The sequence below is a fragment of the Phyllopteryx taeniolatus genome, chromosome 14 (genome assembly GCF_024500385.1).
Source record: "Phyllopteryx taeniolatus isolate TA_2022b chromosome 14, UOR_Ptae_1.2, whole genome shotgun sequence".
NCBI lineage: Eukaryota > Metazoa > Chordata > Actinopteri > Syngnathiformes > Syngnathidae > Phyllopteryx > Phyllopteryx taeniolatus.
This window is the reverse complement of record NC_084515.1, coordinates 10,320,815-10,348,103: the sequence shown is the minus strand read 5'-3', so window position 1 is coordinate 10,348,103 and position 27,289 is coordinate 10,320,815. Positions and strand designations below refer to the sequence as shown.

At 40.9% G+C, this 27,289-nt stretch overlaps 1 protein-coding gene across 9 annotated transcripts in view; it reads left to right on the top strand.

The window, feature by feature from the left end:
* tnr (tenascin R (restrictin, janusin)) overlaps positions 1-27,289 on the top strand; it is a 178,180-nt gene that overhangs the window by 112,462 nt on the left and 38,429 nt on the right. For 7 of the 9 annotated variants that reach the window (XM_061797969.1, XM_061797970.1, XM_061797968.1 and 4 more), the window contains 11 exons: positions 6,102-6,252; positions 9,399-9,577; positions 10,394-10,484; positions 10,776-10,876; positions 12,858-12,960; positions 13,307-13,396; positions 15,577-15,710; positions 15,833-15,962; positions 19,233-19,499; positions 22,852-22,971; positions 23,174-23,317. In XM_061797969.1, coding sequence (XP_061653953.1) covers positions 6,102-6,252; positions 9,399-9,577; positions 10,394-10,484; positions 10,776-10,876; positions 12,858-12,960; positions 13,307-13,396; positions 15,577-15,710; positions 15,833-15,962; positions 19,233-19,499; positions 22,852-22,971; positions 23,174-23,317 — 1,510 coding nt within the window. The remainder of the gene's footprint in view (positions 1-6,101; positions 6,253-9,398; positions 9,578-10,393; positions 10,485-10,775; positions 10,877-12,857; positions 12,961-13,306; positions 13,397-15,576; positions 15,711-15,832; positions 15,963-19,232; positions 19,500-22,851; positions 22,972-23,173; positions 23,318-27,289) is intronic. The other 2 variants (XM_061797973.1, XM_061797974.1) reach the window with 2 other exon arrangements.

Genomic DNA, 27,289 nt, shown 5'->3' with positions numbered 1-27,289 from the left:
GTGATTCCCAACCAGTGTGCCGGGGCACATTAGTGTGCCGCGAGCGCTCTTCAGGTGTGCCGTGGGAAATTATCAAATTTTACTCAATTGCTTCCAAGAAATAATGTATCTTTATTCATCTATTTATGCCAGTGAGGCATAGTGATAGACAGAACAAAGAAATGCTCTTCTATTAGATAGCAGGAAGTGCATACAGTAATTGTACAAAATGTATCCACTTTTTGTGCCATTTTTGTTTGTTGGTGTGCTGTGAGATTTTCAAATTGTAAAATATATGCCTTGGCTCCATAAAGGTTGGATATCACTGGGTTAGAGGCACAAAACTGGGCCAGAGAGGGCAGATTTTTTTTCCCATATTGTTTTCCTCATATAATGTCAGGTACTACCGACAGTTTTAACAAATGTGACCAACATTTTTCTTTTAATTGCAACAACATAAGTTTGTTGTCCCTGCGACGGAAAGAAAGACGAGGACCTTAATGAGGAGCTTTGATGAGATTCATGAAAAATAATACAAAATGGCTGCATTGTCATTAAAATGAGTTTTGCATCCATACAGCATTAGAGAGCAACATATGGGAATGCATTGGTTTTGCCCAATTCAGTCTATTTTGAATTAGACTGTCGGATTGTGTGAAGCTTATTGGCTATTAAAAGGATGATCCAGTAAACCCCTTTGAGAGCATAACCCTTTGTTAAACCATAGTCAGCCCGGGTTCAAAGCCAGTAATCAAAAACCTTTCTCCATCTAAATCTGGCGGTAAACTCAGGTACTCTGGCCACTTTAATCTCAGCCCTCTCACAGTAATTGGTTTTTCTCCTTTAAGGTCTCCTCTGGGGGAGATGTGCTTTGGTTTGACTGGTTTCCAAGTTCTAAATCTGACGATATCCTTTTTTTGGGGGTATTTCTTTCAAGCCCCTTTAAATGTAGAATGTTTCTAAATCAAAAAGCAGAGTCCCTCCTAATTTGATTTTATTGCTTTTAGTGCTCCCCTCTGTGTTCTCCACATCCAGTCTTTCATGGGGCCGCCCTCTTTCTCTCTTTCCAGTAACATTCAACGCCCCACTCATCCCTCCATCCCATTTTTACTCTCCATTTTCCACCTCCTCGCTGTGATCTCCAAACTGCCGCCTAGCCCCAGAGGTAACCTCCATCCTCCTTCACCTCTTTTGCTTTCCTCTTTTCCCTGCAAGCGGCCCTCACTTCCCACCCACCACCAGTCTTTCTGCACTTTCGCAGCCGCGAGGGAAATCAAATTAGGAGTTTGAAGTCCTGCCACCCCTGTGGATTTAATCCAGCAATGGGGGATTGTGAATTTTGACAATCTCCTAATGGAAATATGCGTTAAAGCCTTTGCTTATGCAAACACTTGCCTCATTTGTTGCCTTTTACAGAGGGGTGAACCTCACGTTGTGCAACTACAGCAGACGTGACATTTGCTAGCACACATTTACTTCAATGTGGTTCAGGTTTATGTACCTTTTCAACCAATCACTCAATTATGGGCATGCTGATATAATTAGCATTAGACTACTTCAGTCAGTCGTGAATTTTGACATTCATTCATTCATTTTCCATACTGCTTATCCTCAATAGGGTGTGCTGGAGCCTATCACTGCTATCTTCGGGCGAGAGGCGGGGTACACCCTGAACTGGTCGCCAGCCAATCGCAAGGCACATACAAAGAAACAACCATTCGCACTCACATTCACACCTACGGGAAATTTAGAGTATTCAATAAAAAATATTTTGAGGGATTTGGGAGGAAGCCAGAGTATCCGGAGAAAACCCACGCAGTACGAGGAGAACATGCAAACTCCACACAGGCGAGGCCGGATTTGAACCCCGGTCCTCAGAACTGTGACGCTGATCGTGCCTCCAAGTTTTGACAAAACATTTAAACTAAATAGTTTCCTGTAGGGGCGGCACGGTGGATGACTGGTTAGAGCGTCAGCCTCACAGTTCTGAGGACCCGGGTTCAATCCCCGGCCCCGCCTGTGTGGAGTTTGCATGTTCTCCCCGTGCCTGCGTGGGTTTTCTCCGGGCACTCCGGTTTCCTCCCACATCCCAAAAACATGCACATTAATTGAAAACTCTAAATTGCCCGTTGGCATGAATGTGAGTGCGAATGGTTGTTTGTTTCTATGTGCCCTGCGATTGGCTGGCAACCAGTTCAGGGTGTACCCCGCCTCCTGCCCGATGACAGCTGGGATAGGCTCCAGCACGCCCGCGACCCTAGTGAGGACAAGCGGCTCAGAAAATGGATGGATGGATAGTTTCCTGTCGGGCTAGGCGGTGTGGCCTGAAATTCTCATCACAGTTTAAATTGAATTCCTTCGTTTATACTGTATATATCACAATATAAAATTAAGTATAAAAATTATAATCGAAGTACAGTATTTCTAAATAGGTTGTAAATTCAAAGCTAAATTGATTAAAATAAATAAATAAAAGAACAAACACAATTTTTTAAAATGTTTATTGTGCAAATCTCAAAATTCTTCTGATGTTTCTGTTCGCTACATTAGCTTATCGGTTACCACGTCTTCTCCTGTTACTTACTCCTCGTTCTCATTTAGAAGTGTAGCTTATTTGCGTACTTGGAGGCGTTGATTAGTGACTTCGAGAGGAGCGGGCTCCGCACAATGGAAGGAGAGTGTTTTGTCCCGCTTGCTAGCCATCTAGCTGCAATCCATAGCGGGTGTGGATTTAGAGGAAGTTAGATTAGTGCCTAGCATTCCTGCGGTAGTTCTGGAGCAGTTGGGAAAGCAGGGAAGATACATGGCTTTTTGACATGGATGTACAAATACAAAAAAATTTTACCCCAACAAAACTGCTTCGAGCTCCTTGGTCATGTGTGCTTGTAGCCATTTTCACAAAGGAAGATACAATGACATCATCAACAAGCGTTATCGCGATTGGTCGGTCGTCTCAAAATGTACACTGTAGGCAAGATTTATTCCGTCTACTGTACACAATACTGTATATGCCGCACCCCCCTTGTTTCTCGACAGCTTCCTCCTGTAGTTAAACCCACCTGGAAAATACTGTACTTAGCAACAATAGCATCACAATGTTTTACTGAAGAATTTGAGTTGCTCTTCAAAACAGTTCAAAGATCACAATTTATAATGAAGTCTTTCCATTATGTAATGTCTTTGTGAACGTGAAGTTGTGTTAAATGTTGCTTGTGGCTTAAACACAGCTCATATTGCATGTTGTGACTCATCCTGTCACCCTTGAAAGAGAAAAAATAGCAAGCACCGGGTATTTTGCATCATGTTGTTGCCTGTACATCCCAACAGCTTGTGATACATATGCATCAAGATAATGCTGGCTGAGCGATGTAAATCTTGGAACTTTGAAAGTTCAGAGGCCTTTTATCGTCAAGTGGCTTTTTTGTGGTCTTTGTAATTTTGCAGTTTGTTGTCTAAAGTTTTCAAATTGATTGCAAGTGCACAAATGTAACTATTTCTGTTTAAATGACCATTTTTGCAACTCCTTTGATTGCATAGGTATCAAGTTTGCCAAAATATTTTATAACCCTTCTAGTGTTGAATATTTGAATACAAATGTTGGTACAACACATGGAGACAGACAATATCAAAATACTCACAGGCATAGGTTCTTTAAAACGACCTATATTACTGCAACTTATTGAGCAGTTGTGACCGTCTTCTTTGTGTATATACATATGTTTTATACTTCCCCCTGGTGGCCAAGGCTCACACACCAAAAGGAGCCAAACACTGAGTTTAAGCATGAACTCAAGATGCATGAACTGTTTCTTTACATGCTTTTTAATCATTTTTAGTACTCAGAGCTGCCAAATGTTCCGGAATGTCCGTATTTTGTTACGGGAATCAAACGTTGACTCGTTACAACTGTAACACTGATTGTTCCAGATATTGGAAAAAAAAATCCAGCCCCTGACATTACCGTTGTGTCCACATTGACCAGCTGCTTGGTGCACGCTATTTTATAATGCCCCCTGGCTGCCAATCTGCGGAGGCGAAAGTTCTCTTTGCATCCGGTGTCACTGTATTGATCGGAGTTACTGATCATCGCCTCCATGGTAACGAATGGGCTATACTTCTTAACATGCTTCATACAAAAGTGTCACAAAGGGAGGACGCGGAGTGGATATGAGAAGACTATGGCAAAGCTATGCTAATTACTAAGCTATCGTGTTGCAAAACATTGAAATAAGTGATTTGCTGAAATGTTACACATCACATACAAACATGTGGTTAATTGGAGACTCTAAATTGCCCGTAGGTGTGAATGTGAGTGCGAATGGTTGTTTGTTTATATGTGCCCTGCAATTGGTTGGCGACCACTTCAGGGTACCCCGCCTCTCGCCCGAAGATAGCTGGGATAGGCTCCAGCGCGCCTGTGACCCAAGTGAGGATAAGCGGTAACATTTTTTTTTTGTCTGTGTTTTTTGGGGGGCTGGTATATATTAATGGAATATCCAATTATTTAAATGTGGGAAGATGATTCGAAATACCGGTGTTTTGAGTTACGAGTAGGGTCATGGAACAAAATTAATTTGCAACTCAACTTCATGTTGATATGAATACAAACTTAATATTGAAATAACCCGAAGATTATAGAAAGGAAAACTGTCTTTATCTGTAATTATTTTCTTTTAGTCAACACCTAGTAAAAAAGACTGGTTAACTTTAAACGTAGATATTGTATATAATCAAGTTATTTAGGATTTGTGCTTATTTTTTATACCAAGTCTGTCTTTAAGCCATACTGGTTATAAGTGTTGAATTTTATTTAGGAATATAATTCTCAGGTCATCATTAATTGATGAAGAAATGTGGCCAATGGCCTTATAGTATACAGTACATACGAGTCAGTATGGTAGCTAACATTAGCAATATAACTAACGGTTATTAGCTGCTAAATTGTTGATAAATTGTGGCTGTGTGCTTCTAACATGTTACTAACATACAAAATCACTTTTTCCTAGTACAGCATTGACAAAATAATGTTTTTGATAGATACACTTCGTTCAGGTGATTGAAACTGTTATCTTGCATTCTTGTCGCTGGCTCTGCTCAGTGTGACACGAAAAAAAAATACAAATAAATCACATCCGGGGGCATTAGCTGTCAATCAAAACGAATTAGCCAACGAGGACACATTCCTCACAAAGCCAGCCCACCTGAGAAGTTTGTGCCAAAAAGGAAACGCAGAAAGTAGGGCAACGCACCCACAAAGATTGAAAGTGAGCACAATGTCAGGGAGCACACACGCGAATATCGTCATTGCAAGTAATAACAGTAATTATTTTTTTGGCATGAGTGAAGTGCATTTCCCACCTGTATACTGTGAACTGGATTGTATTCATTTATTTAACCTTTTTTTCATTCGGGTGACGCAACTAAGAACAGATTCTCATTTGCAATGCCGACTTGGCTGGAGACAGCAGTGTAAAACAACATTACAACAATATTTGATCATGCCCAATTAGTCTGATCACATTTTTAGAAACTTGAGCGTTCAATTTTGAATTGTTTTGTGTAAAAGATAAAAGCTGTGATGAAGTTGTGTTCACAGTTTGCTGCCAATGTTTACAGTTTTGCAACACAAGTTTATCAGTGTGAAATGTGTTCAATGACTGAGAACGTGTTTGAGATTTTGCAAAAAAAAAAAAAAATAGCAGATGAGTTTTACAACTTGAGTCCAACTACCTGAACCATGTTTAAGATTTTGACAAGAGTATTGGATTTGAAAAATGGAAAACCACTGAGGTCAGAGAACAGAATTTAGTCTTTTAGCAATTGTGAAAATCTGTAATTAAAGAAGCTTAAGTGCAGTTGGGTTGGAATCGAAAACAAATTCATTTCTTTCAATTCCCATCCATAGTGGCAAATGACTACTTTTGTCAGAATTCAGCTCCTCAACTCACTTCAGCACCAAGATGCCACCAGAAAGCAAGCAAAGAAATACTGTTATTATAATACCACCCCCGAGCGAATAGGTGAATTATCAGACAACCAACACAGGTTGGCTTTGTATGCCAATCAGTCCCATGTGGCCGTCCTAATCTACAGTATGTTCTGTTTTTTTTTTTCTTTCTCAGGACAATGATGGCGGGATGACCGCCCAGCTGCCCAGCACCATCACATCCTTTTTACAAACTGGTCTGAGACCAGGCGAGGAGTACACAGTGAACCTGGTGGCGCTTAGGGATCAGGGTCGCAGTCAGCCCTTTACCGCTGCCGTCACGACACGTACGTAAAAAATCGGATGCAGACAGCTTGATATACGACACAAATTGATGCTACTGGTTGCTTCAACCCATTTTAAGTTTTCCGCCATCCATTTCGTCAACATAAATGCAACAACGGCTGTTTGCAGTATGTAATACACATCAGTTATTTTATATAAAACAATGCAGTACACCTTTAAAATGTTTACACTATACTGTAACAACATGAATGTAAAATAAATATGATAATAATACAAATGTAATAAGATTTTCTGTTTCTTGATGTAAAATACGCGATTGAAATCCAAGAATCTGTTGTAATTTTGCCCTAAAGTAACACTTGTAATAATTGAATTAGTCATTAATTAAAATGATTACTTAATGTATAATAATAATAATAATAATATACATGAATATAAACTAAACATTGCCCTGCGATTGGCTGGCAATCATTTCAGGGTGTACTCCGCCTCCTGCCCGATGATAGTTGGGATAGGCTCCAGCACGCCCGCGACCCTAATGAGGAGAAGCGGCTCAGAAAATGGATGAATGGATGGATAAACTAAACATAATAATCGAATAAGATTTATTGTACTGTACTAATACTCCGACTTCCTCCCATATTCCAAAAATATGCATACTCTGTGCTTTAAAGACCAAATATTCTATAGGTGTGATAGTGTGTGAGTGGTTGTTTGTTTATATGCGCCCTGTAATTGACTGTTGCCCAGCTCACTTACCAATCCGAATAAATTGTATGAAAACTGGTAGGCTGGATGGACGTGACCTGTGACTGACTGGCTACCCCCCCCCCCCCCCCACCCCCACCCTCCTCCCCAATCGCCTACTTTTTACATGCCTACATTACCTGTGGATCAGATATCTAGCTGCAACTGCTACTTGTTAAAACAAAGTTACAAATCACATTCACTGCCAGCAAAGGTAGTAGTATATTAATATTAAATATTACACACACAGAGACTGATGAGCTGCCTCTGTCTCAATGATGTATCACGCTGACTCCTCATCCAGCTGGCTTCATAAATGCATTTCGAATAGATTCAATTGAAAAGTTGTTCATCAAATTTCAGACTCTCATGACTGTAGTCCAGACACCATCAATATCCTTTTAAGACTTTGTTCAAGTCATGATCGTATAATTAAGTGTTGATAAATAATTCATGCTGCTAGCTCATTAATATTTCTTGGATACCTGATTGGTTAACGTAAGAGGGTTAAGACAAATTTGAAGGCACTCTGTTATTTATGAGAAAGATTTATTCTTCCTCGGAGACATCGGAACTACAGTAGGATGAGGTGTCCGATGTAAAAACCAGGGGGAGATTCTTCTTGGCTGTTGTCTGGCTCAGGCTCTTTTTCTAGGACGAGCCCCAGGGGCCCAACTGTGACTCCATCAAGAAAGAAGATGGACCTACAATGTGTCCAACTTTTTTTCACCCAGAAAGCGCAAAGAAATTCTTTGAAAGAGAGTGCGGTTCCCTTTTTTGTACATTCTGTGAAACATGCCATTCACTTGAGTTCCCTCACGGGTCAACGCGCAAGAAGAAAAGTGCCATCGCAGCACAGAATGTTACTCTCAAATTGACACCTTGGAAAAGATTTGCTCCATTCTCCAAATGTCAAATTTGTCTTAAAGTACAGGTGCATCTCAGTAAGTTCGAATAACATGGAAAGGGTTGTTTCAGTTAGTTTCAGTTCATTTATTTCAGTAGTGCAGTACAAAATCTGAAACTCTGTATAGATTCACTAAACACAGGGTGAAATATGTTGTTATTCTATTTGTTTTAAGATTTTTATGATCATAGTTTACAGCTAATGAAAACCCAAAATTCACCATCTCAAGAAATTCAAATATTACATGAGAAACAATCAAAATGATTTTTAAGATATATCATTGGTTATCCGGCGTGATTGAGATGTGCAGTTTGAATACGATAGAATACAAGAGAGCTTTATTGTCACTGTCACAGCAACAATGAAAAATCAGCTCGGCATCTCCCATTTTGCAGCGTTGAGGTCAACAAAGAAGAAGACATATAAAGTCACAATTATTGGGGGGAAAAAAATTCATTTACAGAATATACAAGTGTTCACTTTTGGGAGAATGACCATATTTTAATTTAGTGTTCGGTTATTGCACAGGTTATGATCAGACACACATTGCACTTTCATTAGATTAGTCTTTCATTAGATTGCACTTAAGTGTGAATAATACATGTCGGCTTTAGTTAGCTCTGAAAATACATCTTCCCTTTGGATAATCCGCTACTGTGGCTGCTTTAGAGCGCCTTGTTGTTGGCTGTGCGCACGTCACGCAGAGAAAGACGGAAGAGCACGGAGAAAAAAACAGAAAAAAGAACGATTTCAAGAAGCAAAAAAAGTCAGATTTGACAGCCAGTGTTTGGACAAGGGCTTCACAACCGGTGTGGCCACTTTAGAGTGCCTCGTTGTCACGGTGCGGAAAAGCCCCACGATGGACTGGTGAGATATACTGTATTTCAGCCACCGGCAGCTTTACGTAGGTATATTTCCGCAGCTCAAACACAACAAAGGTGCTCGATGAAGTAGCATTATTTTTTTTAGGCCGAAGTAGTAGTATTTGATTCACAGTTGACTGTTCAGCGTAGAGTGGTTTGAGTGCATTCAGTGGCCACGCCCACAGCGCTTGAGAGACAATGGCTTAATTTTTTTGCGATTTTGAAGCTTTATTTTATTTACTGTGCGATCATTCAAATTTGGTAGTGTTGTTAACAACACTCTTCTCTGTGGTGTCAAATGTACAAGGCAAATTTGTATTTGCTTTACAGGGACTTTAGAAGGTTCATTGTTCATTTGAAAGAAGTAAACACCTCTGCCAAAATAGATGCCTCGTTTGAAATAAAATAAAAAAGTCTGTACAATTAAATAGAATAGCATCTGTATCATGTATGAGTTAAAAATGTTTTCATTAAACTAAAGTGAATGAGCTTTTTTACTGAATTCTGATTCTTTGACTTGCACTTATACAGTGGCTTGGCTTAGTATGTACAAGTTTTAGGACTTTTTCACTAATCGACCCAATTACCACAATCACACACTAAATAGTTGGTATAAATGTCACCATTGGTCGATAAGCATTGTCTAATTGGTGCCGTCTTTGTTTTACAGTGATCGACGGCCCCACTCAGCTGGTTGTGCGCGATGTGTCTGACACGGTAGCGTTCCTAGAGTGGACCCCGCCGAAAGCCAAGATTGATCAGATTGTGTTGCGTTACGGCCTCGTGGGAGGCGAGGGCCCACGCACTACCTTTCGCCTCCAGCCTACGCTCAGCCAGTATACCCTGCAGGTGAGTGGCATTTGTTTTTCCTAAAATTGTTAATTAAAATGAATTGATTAATGTCATAATAATAATTGGTTACTTTCTTTACTTTTACATAACACAAGAACATTACTAAATATTAATTTTGTGCTCATGCAATAAAGTACAATTTTGAATAATTCAGTGTTTCCCAACTTTTACTGACACGTTACATATTTTACATTAGAAAAATCTCAGGGCATACCACCAAAGAAAATTGTCACAAAAAGTAGAAAAACTGAAATGATGATCTTGTCTCAATTTAGTTCCAAATTGACTTACTCAGTATCAAATCTCAACCTGTTTAGTTGAACACAAAGCTGTGTTATTCTGTTGAATAATTGGAAACAAGTGGATATACACAATCAATGACAGCATGATAAATGAACGATTAAACATGGTCGTTGAAACTTGACAACATGAGGTGCTGTTGTGTTGATGTTAGTGCACAAAAGTATACGATAGCAATATATAAGGTATTATAAGATGTAAGGAAGATAGTGTTTTTTTAATTTCCCGAAGAGAAGTTATTTTGGAGATGTGAGGATTTGGCATGACAGGGACAATATGCATTTAGCTTTTTTCAAAATAATTTGTTGATTAATTATAATGTAGTTAATTATAAATAATACAGTAGAAATAGACTATTTCAGATGCACATTTTAACTTTCATGATAATTTTTTACCTCCTCTACAAATGACTAGGCCCTGCTATCTGCTTTAAAACTCAAATGTGGCCCTTGAGTACAAATGTTTGCCCACACCTGCTCTAAAATAACCAATCCCTCCTACTTTGTTGTGAAGGTCCTTCGTCCCGGTTCCCGTTACGAGGTGTCCGTGAGCGGAGTGAGGAACGGAAACGCGAGCAGTTCCATTCCCATTGAATTTACAACTGGTGAGGGCTGACAGCAAGCAGATGTTGTAATCATGCTGCATGCTATCCTGAGCCTGCCTCTGGGAATAGAAGTGCTGATGACATATGGCCTGATGTACCATGCTGTTCAAGGTCATATGGCAGAGTCCCATAAAGTTTGCACACCGAATATTATGCTGTGTTGAACTTGTTATTGCATGCATGTAGCAATGATTGTAGCATACTGCATGTGTTTCTGACAGTGATTACAGTGTTGATGTCTGCTTGTTCACTCTCCCTGAGAATTGGTCTCAGTGTCCCCAACATTGTCAGCTTTATCGTTCTTCTCAGAGATCGACGCCCCCAAGAACTTGCGTCTCCTCTCCAAGACCTCCACCACCTTGGAGTTGGAATGGGACAACAGCGAGGCGCAGGTAATTTCACTGAGCGCTGAGCTATCGTAGCGACATACTGTAGCCAATTACGGGTGGGCCTCGGTTTCCGACATTTCAGGATTGTGAACAGTGGGCCGCGTAATAGTACGTGGCCACACGGCACAACCGGCGTTCACGTGAGACTCTGTTGCTGCGACTTTAAATGTTGTCATGACAACTTTAAATCACATCGCAGCTTTTTTTTTGCTCACTAGGTGACCCTGATACGCTGTAGTAGACATAAAATAATTCTTTTTTTTTTTTTTTTTTAGTTAGCAAGTCAACCAAAACTCAAATTGACTAACAAACGAGCTTAATGTTAACATATAATATGAAACGCCTGAGACAGGCTAACCAAAGTTGGCATTGATGTTATTGTAATTATAAACATTGGGAAAACTGCTACGTCAACCAACAACCAGCTCAGTGACTTTTTTTCTCAATGTCTGATTGTCTCCAAAGTATTCTCTGTCAATTGACTGTCTGTTGTCATACTAGAGCGGCTCCAACTACCGGAGACAAATTCCTTGTGTGTTTTTGACCTACTTGGCAAAATAAAGATGATTCTGATTCTGAACATGAAGCAAAGACCCCCTGTACTCACTCAAATCCAAAGCAAGGCTAAGCTTTTGACTCTTTTTTTTTTTGGGGGGGGGGGGGCGGTATATATTAAAATAATCAACACAGTTCACACAACTGATGTTCCAGAATGTTTCACTCTAATCTTTAAAAAGTCCCCGAGCTCTTTAGCAGTACTGAGTCCAATGGGGATCACTGGAGATAATTACCCATTCTCAGTCTGTGCTAGTTTCAATCATTAACTGCCTCATGATTCTGCAGAGAGTAAACGCAACATTAAAAAAAAAAACCTTGAACAAAACAAAATAAATAAATAAATAATAACAAATAATGGCCATAAAATTGCCATCATAAAACGTTTAGTTCAGTAACTAATTTTTAAGTAATATTTTATCATTCTTAAAGCAATTATCAGACAACAGTAACAGTAATTACAGGAAGTAAGTTAAGTTAATCTTTCCTTTAACAACAAATGTCTAAGGTGTCATGCGCAGGTGATTTGTGTCACAGATGCATCCCACACATTTCACTCATTAAACGTTTTGTCACACGAAAACCCTCAGCTGACATTGTGGTGGTTTGCGTTTTTTGAGACATATTGTAGAGCTTTCCCCAAATGTGGTGGTCAAATTATTTTTTTTCAAAAGGTGGCATTCGGCTTAAAGGGGCGTTTGCAGTGTTAACACTGATTTGAATGTAGCCTCACTTCAGTCAACCCTCCTCCCACTCAAGTCTCTGACCAAAGCCACGCCCCTCACTAACATGCAAGAGTGCAATTTTCAAATTCACAGAGATTCCATATTCAGCTTCAGCAAAATAGCAGCGTTAGCAATACTAAGTTAGCCACGGCTGCGACAGTCATAGCTTGACTTATTTCTAATGTGTGTTACTGTAACACTAAATGTTATCGGTTTGAAGTTTTATTTTATGGAATGTACAATCAAAAATCGAAAAGAGGTGATTTACTTACCTCTCAAGCAGAAATGTTGGTGGTTTGTGTGTTGCTTCTGAATCCTCTCAGCTGCCTGAGGTCCCTTCACATTTGCATTTTTTAATTTTTCGGGGTGGATATCCCGCCATAGTTTCAGTAAACTCCTGAAACCCAAGATCAGAGGTCAGCACAAGGCCATTGGGGTGTGCCTACTTTGAGTACTTGTTTTTGTAATTTAATACTTGATGGGTGGGCAGGCACAGTATTTCTATACAAAAAAAAAAAACAATTAAAATGTCATCATTCCATAATATGCCCCCTTTAAAAGGTTCCACTATATTTGCTACCAGACAATATAATCTCTTTGTGTGTGTGTGTTTGTTGGCTCGGAGTGTTGCTTCCATTTTTAACTGAAAATAAACATTGAGCGTGATCCATAGTTTTAATATACCTAATTATGTGCGCATGTAGGTGGAAGCCTACCAGGTGGTGTACAGCACACTGGCAGGTGATCAATACGAAAAAGTAATTGTACCAAGAAATGAGGGAGACACCACAAAGGCCACTCTCACCGGTAAGTGTAAAGAAATTGTCATCAACAAACCCGAGGGTCCTTTGCACAAAGATTTTGCTGTTTCTTTTTTGCATTACCCAAGCTCATCTATTGTGTACTGTGGTAAATGTGCAACACGCCAGGTTGGCTGCTTGGCTGGCCACTACTGATTGTATTTGTCCAGATACTTGTTGTCCCTTGGGTTTATTGGAGGCAAGGGAATTGGAAGTATGCGTTATCTTGTGCAATTGATGCTTTGATTTGTTCTTGAAAATAATCACTCTCCCTCTCTTTCTGCGTTTTGTGTTTCCCTTATGATTGCTTGTCTATCTCTATGGTTGACGTTAATTCATTCACTTTGTTTCAGACCTACTGCCTGGCACAGAGTACGGTATTGGCATTTCTGGCATGAGAGGCAGTAACCAGAGCACATCGGCCACTATGAACGCCAGAACGGGTTAGTGACTATCTATTATTAGTGTGAAATAGGGCTAAAATCCAAATTGTAGTTTGACACAAAGTCAATGTACTGCATGAGATTTTTGCGGGGGATACGCTCCAGACCCACCTACCATACCCTTTAAAGGGGAACTAAACACAACATCTTTTTTTTGCAAGAATATGTTGTATGTGCCAGCACTAGTCAAAACACGGTATTCAGATTTATATTGCATTCCTGGAATAATAATTAGACAGAATAATTGATCAATCTTCATCGATTTTGGGGGCGGCCATGTTGGGCAATATCAGCCTGTGCTGTACTAATTTTTTCTAACTTCGCAGAGGCACTACTGAGGAAAGTTGCACGCTATACTGGTATTAGAAAAGTACCGCGATACCTCACCATCAAAGATGAAACAATACTATGTATTATTCGTACTGGTACTTCTACAAACAGTTCTCCATAAAAGAGACGTGCGCTGTAGCATACTTTACTCAGCTGCCGAGGCCCCACACAGTAACCCATCTGTCTAGGATATCTGCCTTTGATTGGGGCTCATTTAGGCCAATTCGGGAAACTGGTGTTGTGGGCTAGTTTTTGGAACACCTAAAAAATAAAGAATTGTTAAAATGATTGGTTTCTCCCATTGTAAAGGAAGGACATTTTGTTCACAATCCATGGGATTCTAAAATTAGTCCACATATTCACCTTGTTCTTCGATGGATATTTTCCTATTTTTCGATAGTTTTCTTTTTTAAATGTCTGACTGATATGGAATTAAAGACCACATATTTTGTCAGCTGTCAGGCACTCCTGTTGTACTTACTGTAAACGCTGAATGTGGTTTTCAATTTCAATGAGTTTTTCAATACTATGCCTCAATTATCCAGATGATCTTTCTGTTTTGAGTATCCTCTTTGAGCTGCTCTCGTCATTCCATTTAAGTGAGTTGCGAAAGCACAAAGGATGATCCAATTAACATTTTTTGTTCAGTGTCTTAATCTCCTGACGCATAAATAGATGAACGTTAAGGATTGGCGTTTCAATCATCAGCTTCTAAACTGCAATGACACAAAATACAAATTGTATTTATAATTCCAAATATTTGATTTTGTTGTCCATGTTAAAACCCAGTCACCAATTTACTGCAGCTTAGAGTACAAAAAGCAGATGAGGAGTCTGTTTGTATTGATGCAGATGTGTTTAAAAAAGTGCTTTCAAAGCAGAAAGTGTATCATCCAACGCATCCTCTTATGTCAAGAAAAGAATTACTGACCTGTAACTTTGAAGCTTAAACCCGCGACTGCAGCTCCTTTTCATCATGTTTGTGTTCGCATGAATTGGAAAGACGTCACGGTGTGAATGCTTTATGTGCATTAGAGGATGTAGGGGTCCTTTCTGTAACATAAGAGTGTGTTCAGGAGATGGGCTATAGCAGCCTTTTTCCCCTCCCAGGATAAACAGTCATTTTATCCCCAGGAAATCACAATTTTTATGGTTTGGCTTTCGATCACTGCAAAAAGCGAGAAACACACCTAAATTTAATCCTTTGATACACTTAAACTCAGCTGCTGTAAGATAGGCTAACGTCCTACGTAGTCATGCATGAAGGTTTGCACAATCCATCCATCCATTATCTGAGCCGCTTATCCCCACAAGGGTCGCCGGAGCGCTGGAGCCTATCCCAGCTATCATTGGGCAGGAGGCAGGGTACACCCTGAACTGGTTGCCAGCCAATCGCAGGGCACACATAAACAAACAACATTCGCACTCACATTCACACCTACGGGCAATTTAGAGTCTTCAATCAACCTACCATGCATGTTTTTGTGATGTGGGAGGAAACCGGAGTGCCCGGAGAAAACCCACGCAGGCACGGGGAGAACATGCAAACTCCACACAGGCGGGGCCGGGGATTGAACCCCGGTCCTCAGATCTGTGAGGCAGACGCGCTAACCAGTCGGACACTGTGCCGCGGGTTTGCACAATTTTAGACATTTTTTTACCCTGAACACACAACTTGGCTTGGTCAAAGACAATGCATTTCTTGTAATTGACCACTCTTAAATATATTACCATCCATGGCTCCATGGCTGCTTATCAGGTACAGGGTTGCAAACAGTATCATGTATTTGCACATTGACATTTCTAACATCAATTTTAACAGGTATGTCTTTGTTTCTCCATTGTGCCAGGTCTGGACGTGCCCATGGATCTAACTGTCACAGCGTCTACGGACAACACCATCACCCTGGTGTGGGGCACGGTCCAGGGCCCCATTGACTTCTACAAAGTCACCTATACATCATCTTCAGGCGTGTCTACTGAGGTGAACCATGAGAATGGCGAACACTTCTCAAATATGGCTTAAGAATCTCCTTTTAAATGAACAGGAAGGAGTATACCGTTGTGCGTTATTGTCATTTAACTCAAGTTTTCTTTGTGTTCCAGCTGACTGTCCCTAGAGATGAAACCACTACCACTCTGACAGACCTGGAGCCGGGCACGGAATACACTATCACTGTGGCAGCCAAGAGAGGCAGACAGCAGAGCAACGTGGCTTCCATAGATGCCTTCACAGGTAAAAGTGAAGTATAGTCTGAAGCGAGGTGCCTGTATCGGTACCCGTACCGATTTTTAAAACGTGAGATACCCCACACGTGCCGAGGAAAAAATTGGCAAGTGTGTTCTTATTACTCTTAAAGTTTGTGATGTACTATAGATGACCCACACAGCACACCACACACGACGATGTCTCCTCTGACAATGGCGAGTAAGGATGGGAATAAAAAATGTTCCCAGTAATTTGATTCCTAGGTATTGTTTGTTTGCCTGCCTGGCGATTGCGCTTATCGATTCCTCTTACTTTCGCAAATGAGTCGTCGCACGCTTGAAGTCTATTTTGGTTCAGAACTTTTCCCATATGGTGTCAAGACAGAAGCACTCTGAAGTCTGGCAGTGTTCCATGTGAAAAGATACCAGTGCTACTTAGAACACTTTCAAACCTTGAAGTTAATCAAAAGGGTGACCTCTTCTAATATGTAGAAAAATTTCATTGATTATGATATACAGTATACATTTATAATGACATCAGTGATATCATTTGTATTGTTTAATTCGCTCATTCATTAAGAATAATAAAAAATCAAGAAGGAATTGGATTGGCTAATTATCAATTCACATACCTAATGGTGAAACTGATGTAGTACCAAGACTGAACTGTGAGAGGCAGCGCTGTGCCACATAACTAGACAGGACGGAGAATAAAGAGTGGACTGTACAATAGGGAGCGAGCCCTTACGCGAATAGTGAAAATCTGAGAGTAATTGAAACCTGCCCAAAAAGGTTTGTAATTGCCCGTGGATGCCACAAGATGGCAACAAAGCACTTTTTTGTCTAATTGAACAAAGCTAGGCGGCACGGTGGACGACTGGTTAGAGCGTCAGCCTCACAGTTCTGAGGACCCGGGTTCAAACCCGGTTCCGCCTGTGTGGAGTTTGCATGTTCTCCCCGTGGCTGCGTGGGTTTTCTCCGGGCACTCCGGTTTCCTCCCACATCCCAAAAACATGCATTAATTGGAGACTCTAAATTGCCCGTAGGTGTGAATGTGAGTGCAAATGGTTGTTTGTTTGTATGTGCCCTGCGATTGGCTGGCAACCAGTTCAGGGTGTACCCCGCCTCCTGCCCGATGACAGCTGGGATAGGCTCCAGCACGCCCGCGACCCTAGTGAGGAAAAGCGGCTCAGAAAATGGATGGATGGATGGATGAACAAAGCTATGAACTGACAAAGTGCACTTTTATCCTTACTTCAACTTGGTCTCTTAATCCTAAAATGCCACAAAATGGCACCAAAGGAAAATTCTGTGAATTTCCGAATAACGATTCGCAAGTATGCGGCTCAGTGTTGGCTTTTCTTGTAACTACAGTGCAGTGGATAACTCTTCTCCTTGTCATTTTTATTGTGGTGAATGCCTTATTAGACATGTTATATTGTCTATACACGTGCGAGTTTCAGCCAGCTTTCTAGTTGGCTATATTCCGTTTCAGGTCCCAGTCACGAAATCTGTCGATTGGCAAAACTTGTGTTGATCACACACATTAGGATTTTCCCATTCCAAATGTGGAACAGGTTTAACATTTATAATTGTGGGACCTCACTGGAAAACTTAATCTTAATACACCCCAGTGGATAATAGCTCACAATCCTTTTGTTGACATTCGACAATCAGGCCTTTGCTGATCGAAAAGATAGGGGCAATGTTCAAATTCAGCCTGATTAGCGGTATGTGTGTACCACTATTATGTTTCTGTTTTGTAAACAGATTCTTTAAAAACTCCTAAATATCAGTACATGTGGGGATAAAAGGAACTGGAGAGTCCAGTGGTGAATCATGCTTAAATAAAAAAAATGAGAAGAAAACTATTATTAGATCTAAAATATTGAAGCCTGCTAATGAGCTGGGTTTGCATAGTCCCTATTTGCAATGGGGCTTTTCATCTTAACGTATGCATGTGTTGGTCTCTTCAGTCATTGCTGCATTTCTTCATCTTCTGCCTTGTTTTTTTCCCCCTGGGAATTTCATTTGCATGGTCCATCATAATACTTCTTTCTGATGGATTTTCTGTCCATCTACACCAGCAGTGATGATTTTTTAGTTATAAAAGAAGCATGTTGTAACTTTTCAGCATCAAAATGATGCACTTGAGAACTTTTCCTCTCATCGTCCTCATCTTGATCTTTTCATTCTTCACGATAGCCGTTGCAGTTGTCTCCAACATCATCATCGTCATCATCATTGTGATGAGTGACTTCATCATTCCGTGTCGCTCCAACCTTTGGGCATTCGGTGGGATGACATGATGATAAGATGGAGGACCAGGAGGATGAAAAAAGTGAATTGGATGTCATCTTTTCATCCACTTCACTAGTAACAGCTAATTATCTGTGCCCAAGAGAACGCATCTTAATTTAAAATGTGGGATTTTCTCTTGAACTGCAGCTTCAAAAGCTTGATTTTTCAGTTTCTTCAAGCATAAATAGCTGTCAGATGCACAACGATATAGGGCGGCATGGTGCCCGACTGGTTAGCACATCCGCCTCACAGTTCTGTTCAAATTCGGCCTCACGTGTTTGGAGTTTGCATGTTCTCCCTGTGCCTGCCTGGGTTTTCTCCGGGTTATCCGGTTTCCTCCCACATCCCCAAAACATGCATGGTAGGTTAATTGAAGACTATAAATTGCCGTAGGTGTGAATGTGAGTGCGAATGCTTGTTTGTTTATGTGTGCCCTGCGATTGGCTCGTGACCAGTTCTGGGTGTATCCTGCCTTTCGCCCAGAGTCAGCTGGGAGAGGGTTCAGCATGCCCGCGTCCCTAGTGAGGATAAGCGGTAAGGAAAATGAATGAATGAATGCACAACAATATAATCTTCATGTGGAATGTACAGTAAATATGTGGTTACTGGAAGCAGCCGTCTAAACTCTATCCATCTTACTTTTTTGCTTCATGTTCATTCACTTCATCATTAGCTGTCTAAGTCATACGTTTTGACAGCAAAATCTGCCACCATCATCACTTTTTCCATTTTCTTTTTGTGATCAATCCTATCACAACTTCATCTTTATGGCACATAATCCAATTAGCCTCTCCTCTTCATGAGTGATTAAATCATCGCGTCCACATGACTCTGTAGTCCGCCCGGTGAAGATGGCACCCAAGGCTATTTTCATGAGCCGCTTCCACCATGTCTTCTTCATTTCCATCTTTGACGACACCTTATTTATTTCTTCACTTTTCCCTGCTCTTGGCCGACTTGGCGACTCTCCCGTGACATTTAATTCATATTCCTCCAGGGATCAGGCCCGTTTCCCACCTCTACTTGTCTGAGGTGACTTCCGACTCAGTGCTGGTGGCATGGAGCTCACCGGCACCGCCGGCTGACGTCTTCATCCTCAGCTACAGCTCTGCTGATGGCACCGACACCTCTAAGGTGACCCTGGACGGCTCCAAGACGAGGTCGCTAGTGCAAGGGCTGCTTCCGTCCACTCAGTACACCGTCAGCCTAATCACAATACAAGGGGACGTCACTTCTGAGCCTATTACAGCATCCCTTACGACAGGTGAGCAGCCCGATTGGATGGAAACTCCTCGGGCAGAAGGGGTGCTTTAAACTCTGGCAAGCCTCGCTCACATCCATAGCTACAGTATACAGCAGCAATAGTGACATTTTCACTTGCAAATAGGGCTGAAACGATTAATCAAACAACTAAAATAATTTGATTACAAAAAAAAAAGAAGTTGAAGCAAAATTTCTGCCTCGAAGCTTCACAAGTTGGCGCGATGATGGTGAGCCGGGAGGAAACATTGCAGATTACGGATGTAGCGGCTATTAAAAAATGCTATGCTGTATCGCATGATCTCTAACAAAAAAATTGGCATTGTCGGGGACAAAGCCGAACCAATTCAGTAATATACATAATATATATTGTTTTACTATCATACCTAACATTTATAATTTCACGTGTAGCCTACGTCTGGCTAAAAAGCGAAGCGTGAAGAGTCTCTGTCCATACTCTTTACTTTTTTCTTATTTGTCACTCTCTTGGTATTATTACAATATACTACAGTGGCCAGGGCAAAACACTTCTTCCTTGACAATCATACCAAGTTGTTTGTGGTTCAGTAAAAAATACAGTACTGTATTTGTAGCTTCAGACAGTTTCCCGATGAGAACAGTAGGGGTCATAGTTTTTCTGTTGTGGGTGTGTTGATAGGTGTGCGGCGTTGAGTCGCTGACAGTAATTGCTTCACGATTGTCCAGATCAGTCTCATTCGGTCACGTTGTTTGGTGTGCGCCGGACCTACGTTCATTGAAGATACACATTTGTTTTCCATTCAATTGGAGACTGAAATTCCCCATGAATGTGAGTGTGCCTCTTGCTCTAAGTCAGCTGGGATAGACCTTAATGTGGACGAGCAGTGGATAAGGAATAATGAATAATGGATAGTAATCTGGCGGCACGGTGGACGACTGGTTAGAGCGACAGCCTCACAGTTCTGAGGACCCGGGTTCAATCCCCGGTCCCGCCTGTGTGGAGTTTGAATGTTCTCCCCGTGCCTGCGTGGGTTTTCTCCGGGCACTCCGGTTTCCTCCCACATCCCAAAAACATGCATAAATTGGAGACTCTAAATTCCCCATAGCTGTGACTGTGAGTGCAAATGGTTGTTTGTTTGTATGTGCCCTGTGATTGGCTGGCAACCAGTTCAGGGTGTACCCCGCCTCCTGCCCGATGACAGCTGGGATAGGCTCCAGCACGCCCGCGACCCTACTGAGGAGAAGCGGCTCAGAAAATGGATGGATGGATGGATAGTAATCAAAGTTTAGTCTCAGCAAATTTTAATGGGAACACTCTTACCTACATAATACATACCCATCCAAATATGTGTTAAATTAATACATGCACCACTCTAGAAAGACAGTTTCATCACACTGCACAAAGTAGCTACAGATACAGAATGTGTATCTTACCTGGTTGCTGTTACATCCCTGTGCCCCTTTCATTAGTTGTGGTTGTCTTTGCCCAAAAAAAGCATCACAAGCATCCACATTTCATTCATTATCATTAACTGTCTCACACAGAGCAAACAAAATGTGAAGCACTGCAAACATTTCAGTCAGAGCTTTTTTTTGTATTCTGCTCCTTTCCCGTCTCTCAGGGAAGCTTCATCAAATAATAAACAACACACGCCATCATGCAAGTTTCACCTTTACCAAAGCAAACTTAATTAGTAAGATAACCATGCCCGAATGGGCACAACCTGTACAAAAAAACTGCTGTTTTCCAACCAAGTGGAAATTAAATGATTTCAAAGCCAGGAATTATAAATGATCCCCTCTTCTCATGAATACTAGCCATTATTCTTTTGATTTGATGTGCTGCCCGTGCTGCTACTTTCCCCTAGCAAAAGATGGAAGTGCTTTAATCTCCTCCTCATTACCCCCATCGCTTATACTTTCTTCTGTTATTAATGCTAAGTAACTGCCATCAGATGAATTGTTGGCTCACATTGTCTCCGCTGTAACCTTTTTCACAGTAGCTCAATAGTCTCTGGAGACACGGTTAAATAAATTGTATCTGCTGTGAGGTAGCAGTGTTCACGCTCCGTAATGTTTATGGTGTTTCTTTTGGCGTGAGCGTCAATTGGTCCTTGGATATCTTCTCAGGCAATTGATTGACTTTTGTTTAGGGATAATGTAGTTTGAATGGTTATGATTGTGTAACAATACAGTTTTATTGCAGGAGGTTGTTTTTTTTCCAGACCTACCCACAACAGGTGAAAATCTAAACCACAGACACCATATACGTTTATTGTCATTTTACCTCTCCCACACGCTTTAAGCACTCTTTTTTCCCCTGTATATGTATGAAGTCATTAACGACATAGTGCATCATCTCTTTGAAGTCTTCTCCTATCAACGAATTTGGTCAGGAGAGAACACTTTCTGGCTGCAACTTTTTCCAATAGTCATTTCCTAGAATTTCCTTTTTCATCTCCTTCACTACCTTTTGGATGTTTTGGAGACATGTTGCTATTGTCTTATTATGCCAGTGTCCTGGTTCACAATAAAGTTTTTGTCATAATTGACTTCCTTGACGTGGTAGATATATTTAAAAGAAAATCTGTGATATAATGGAGCCTTGATAGGTAAAAATCTGCAATCTAGACAGACCATATAAAAAAGTAATTCTTTATATAGTTTTACTCCTCTCCCACACTTTAACCACGTTTAAACTTATTAAAACACAATTTTCAAAGTATACCTATAATCGTATAAGAGGCAAAGTGTGCCTGTTTATTTGTCACTCCCAGTGGAAGTTTACTCTAAAACTAAATAAACATTGTATAGCTAAACAACTAAACAATTGAATTTCATCTAACTAAAGGCAGCTAGTTTGATGCCAACATTTAATGCGGAACACCATAGACAGGCTAACGGAAATTAGCATATGTTACTACTTATAAACCTTAAAAAAACTGCTACTTTAACACACCTGGCGCAACAACACATACTGTACAAACAGATTAGTCACAGGCGCATATAGTTTTCTATCAGTTCTGTGGGAACAACAAAATGTGGCAGTGTTTTACACTCTCGTCTCGTCTTGCTTTGATTACACTGCATCTCTTCAAGTACATCTCAGTGCTGCCCGGCATGCGGCGGCACAACGTGTTACTACACTGAAGGTGCACAACTCTAAATTCGACTTAAGATAGGACTTGCCTGTATACTGTAATAACACATTAGAAAAAAATAAACAACAACTTTAAAATCCACAATGTTGCGTGGCATTGAAATCCAACAGCTGCTGTAATGTCCACTCACAGATCTGACAAATGAAAGCAATATGTCAGACACAGCTAGTATATTGTTAGCTTGTGTTTCTAATCCAACTCTGCATCATACTGTAGGTATGGACCCACCCAAGCAGATGACGGTGACCGCCGTGGCTGAGGACATAGTGACCATTTCGTGGATAAAACCCCTGGCTCCATTTGAATATTATAAGCTTTCCTACCAGTCAGCCAGAGGTATTTAATTTTCCATATTTTAATATGATTTGCTGGCACTCTATAAGAGCATCATCTTCTACCAGTGAATCTTAATCATAGTTTTAAATTAATAGCCATAAATCTTTTAGTCCTCCCTTAATGTGACTGAATAGTAGATTTCAAATTGGACCCAACAGGCTGCAAATGGAGACAAAGCTGAGTTTCCATGTGTTTTCCGCAGGTCGAGTGGACAGCGTTGTGATTGACAGCGATGTGACCAACTACACCTTGTCCAGTCTGTTCCCCGCTACCGAGTATGAGATCAGTCTCAACGCGGTCAGGGGGAGCCAGGAGAGCAAAATTGTCAGCGCCTCGGTTTTCACAGGTATGGGAACAAACATGATGTGGACTGAAGTTGCTAATGTCGTTATTTCCTTATGGCCTACAGTCCTATTTATTCAGGAAATAGATTTGGGGGTAATAGTACACTATTGTCATTTAATATTTTGTATCTACATAAAAACTTTGTTTGGGCGAACAATACTTTTGTTGCCATCTTGTGATGTTTTTTGCTTGTATAAAAATAGTTGTGTCTGGAGTAACTTCCCACTAGTCAAGTGTGAAAGTAAACAACCAAGTAAATCTTTTGTTAGATTCCTGTTTCCCAAATTGTAAAACGGTAACTGGAGTACACTTATAGCGCTTTACCTAAACCATTGCGGCGCCTAAAGCACTTTACAGAGGCTCACATTCACGCACACATTCATTCACCAATGGGCGGCTGGTGCCATGCGAGCCCCACTGGGAGCAATTCTGGGTTCAGTGTCTTGCCCAAGGACACTTCTACAGCGGACAGTCAGAGCCACGATTCTACTGCCGACCCTTCGCTCACTAGGCGACCTGCTCTACCAACTGAGCCCCAGCTACTTGCAATCTGAAGTTTGCATCATTGCCATTTTTTAACTTGTCGACTTGCTACCTCCACGTGTCAAAATGCTATCAAATCGCTATGGGTGTTTGCCTTATGAGGGGTAAATGCTCAAATTAGCCAGTTATGATTTAATTAATTGTTTTCGTCTATTTACCCTGTATTTGTCCAGGTAAGCTGAGAACAGATTCTTATTTGTAATGTTGACCTGGCAGCTGACAGCAAATAAAAGCAAATTCAAATACATAGACAACAAACTGTACAGTGTGATGTAGTTAGATATTTACTTTTCATTACATCATAGCACATGGTGAATACAAGGACAGGATCCCTCACTAACTTTTTAAACAGTGACATCAAGATGAATGAGGTGAGTTTTATATTTGTTGCAGAGACTTCAAGTCATTTGGAGCAGAAAGTTTAAAAAAAACAGACTGACCATAAGTAGTGCAGACTGATATAGATGGTGAGCACAGAGCGAAGATGGGGTCGGGTCTTGCCAGTGTGTGTTGTAATGCTAATCATTGACCAGTGAATTTGTCTGCATGAGTGAAGAGAGGGCCAATTAACCAGGGAGTACAGTTCATAGTGGTAGCTGTGAAAGGAAGCACCGGTGACAAAATGGATGACAGCGTGGTTTTTGCGAGTTTTTGAAGCTGATCTATATATACATATATATAAATAATCTAGGATAGGAAGGACAGTGTTTTTTAAATAGGAAAATAAAGGAGGAATTTAAACTAGTTTGACGGGGGGGATGTTAAGTAAATTGTAATTATTGATCCTTTGTGTATTTGAGTGGAAGAACGTCAGAGACCAGTTATCAAGACACCTGGTCTTGCTGCAAATAGTATAGAAATCTGATTTCACTGCAATAACCTTTAGGTAGGTGTTGGAAGAAACAAATGGGAACGCACACACATGCACGCACACATACACACACACACACACATCAGACAAAATGAAAGGGTGCATCTGGCATTGTGGCGTGAGATGAAAATGTCGCCCCCCCCCCCCGACCCAGTAATTGGTAACCTATTCCACAGTCCATCTCGCCCCGCTCTGCCCTCTTTATCCTTTCGCCTCACGTCTATCCTCTTGAATCTTTGCACCTCCTTGTCCACTTTCCCACTCCCCTCGCTTCACCGCTACTTTCTAAAAATGTCTCCCTCCCAATCCGGCAGCGGAGGAGTCACCTCTGATTATGTTTCTAATTGGAATCGAGCGGCACGTCACGCTTTCACATGAATGCACAGAAATATGGAACACGTTTTTTCTCATTCAAATAATTCCCCTCACATAAGATTAACACACTCCCTGTGGAGTATGCATAATCTTTAGTTTGTGTGTGAGGGAGGAGAGAGCTGAACGGAGCTCAGGAGAGGAGAGCTGAAGGTGTGTTTGCATTTCAATGAGACCTGATTCGCAAAGAAAAGCCAGGTTCAAGAATCCATTGACGCAGGCAGGAAAAAAGATAAAAGGCTTGCTGTTGCCCATTTTGTAATCTTTGTCTTGTTGTTCACCCACCACTTCTCTATTATGAGACCTTAACAATCCCAGTGTGCTTACTATGAGCAGAGTCACCAGGGTTGTATGTAATAGGCTGAAAAGAACATAGTCAAGCTTCTTAGAAGTGGAAAATAACATTCTCCTGACAATACCAAACTAGAGATCCTTTCATGCCATTTTTTAACAGTAACACATTTTGGATTTATTATAGTGATCCAATATTGGGTGGGGAAAAGTATGCATTGACGTTGATTAACTATAAGAGCAGATAACAATAAAACAAGGAGCCATTTCATTTTTCCACTGAACACTGAATAGACTGGCATTTAGAAAAAACTGTTAGGCTTGAGAGTAAATGAACTCTGTGATGAGATGTTTAAGGACTAACAGTGGGCTCATACGCAAAATGTCAGGACCTTTAATAAATGATCTCGCCTCCCAACTCTGGAGTTGGAGTAAAGACCATTAAAATGTGGCTAATTTATCAGCTTCCCAAAACACATATACTCTCTAGCTCGGTGTAGGATGGATATCAGGTTAAAATATACAGTATAGTGTTTTGAATCCAATTGTACATAGAATGACAAAATGCTGAATATTTGAGAAAACCAGATTGCTATTTTTAAGCAACGCTTGCCTGGATAGAATGTATGAAAGTGCTTGAGTTGACAAAATTTCTTTTAAAAACTTGAATACAGCCAACTTGTATTCAGGATGTATAGCCTCCATAATATTGTCAGCTCCCCTCTGTTTGTGTATGTAGTGAACTGATAGAAAAACATTTTTGATTGAATTGTATTTTTTCATGTTCATACATACACAGTATATTTGACAAGCAAAATCTAATTGAAGTTTTTTTTTTTTTTTTGTCCTGTTTGGCTGTTAGGTCAAGCAGAATTGAAAACCTGTATCCCTTTCATGCGGGAACAGTTTTACTGTGTCACAGTGGAGTTTTTAAGCTTCCGCTGTGGTATTATAATTGAGGTTTATTGAGAATCAGACTTGATCAGTCGAACAGAACAAAGTTTCTAGAAGGGAGAGAGAAACAAAGAAAAAAGACAAAGCACTAATTGTAAACAGGAGAGAAGTAAATCATTACATTATCTACAACAATCAAACATTAAATATGAGTGTTGCATGGGGCTATAGTGCTACACCCTGTGAAGGAAGAACAGGACAAGATAGAACAGGACAAGGACAGGAGAAGAAGCATGCAGGACAAGGGTCATGAACCCGACTGTGCAACTGAAGTGTGGCATTAATTATGTGAATTATAAAAGTCTACAGGACGAGAGTATAAGTGAGGGGATACACACACAATTTGCATATTCATGAGTTATTTGTCGCAGTAAGTGCGTGACCCCACACCCAGTGAAAGAGTCCTAGGGGTGTGTGTCTCTGGATACATGCAAGTGAATTGATACCGTTTTACATGCGCAAAGACTGACAGACGTGTCCTGTAATTGCTGTGGCCACACCGCGGCGACTCAGGACCCCACCCAATCAATCGAGGGGCGGGATCGGGCCCAGGGGTCCACCCGAGAGCAGCCGGACGGACGGGACACGTCCCACACCGAGGGACCCAGGGCGGTCCGCCGGCTCCACCGAGGCGCCCCGACAACTGTCCACCCGGTGGGGGCCGCAGGGACCCAATGCCACCACCCCAGCCAAAACATAAAGTAATGACAATTAAATTGAATGTAAAGAAATTCGCATTTTTTGCTTCAATTCAATGGACATTGTGCTGCACCTTGTGTTGTGCACGCCAGTGGCCACCTGGGGGCAGTATAACACTGACATAACTGTACATGGAGTCGGTCTCAGTTCCTCAGTAAGGCGTAGTAATATTAGTCGTTCTTGTTTTGGTAAATCTTTTTTCTGACAGAATAAGTAACGAAGCAATCTTGTCTTTATGTTTTT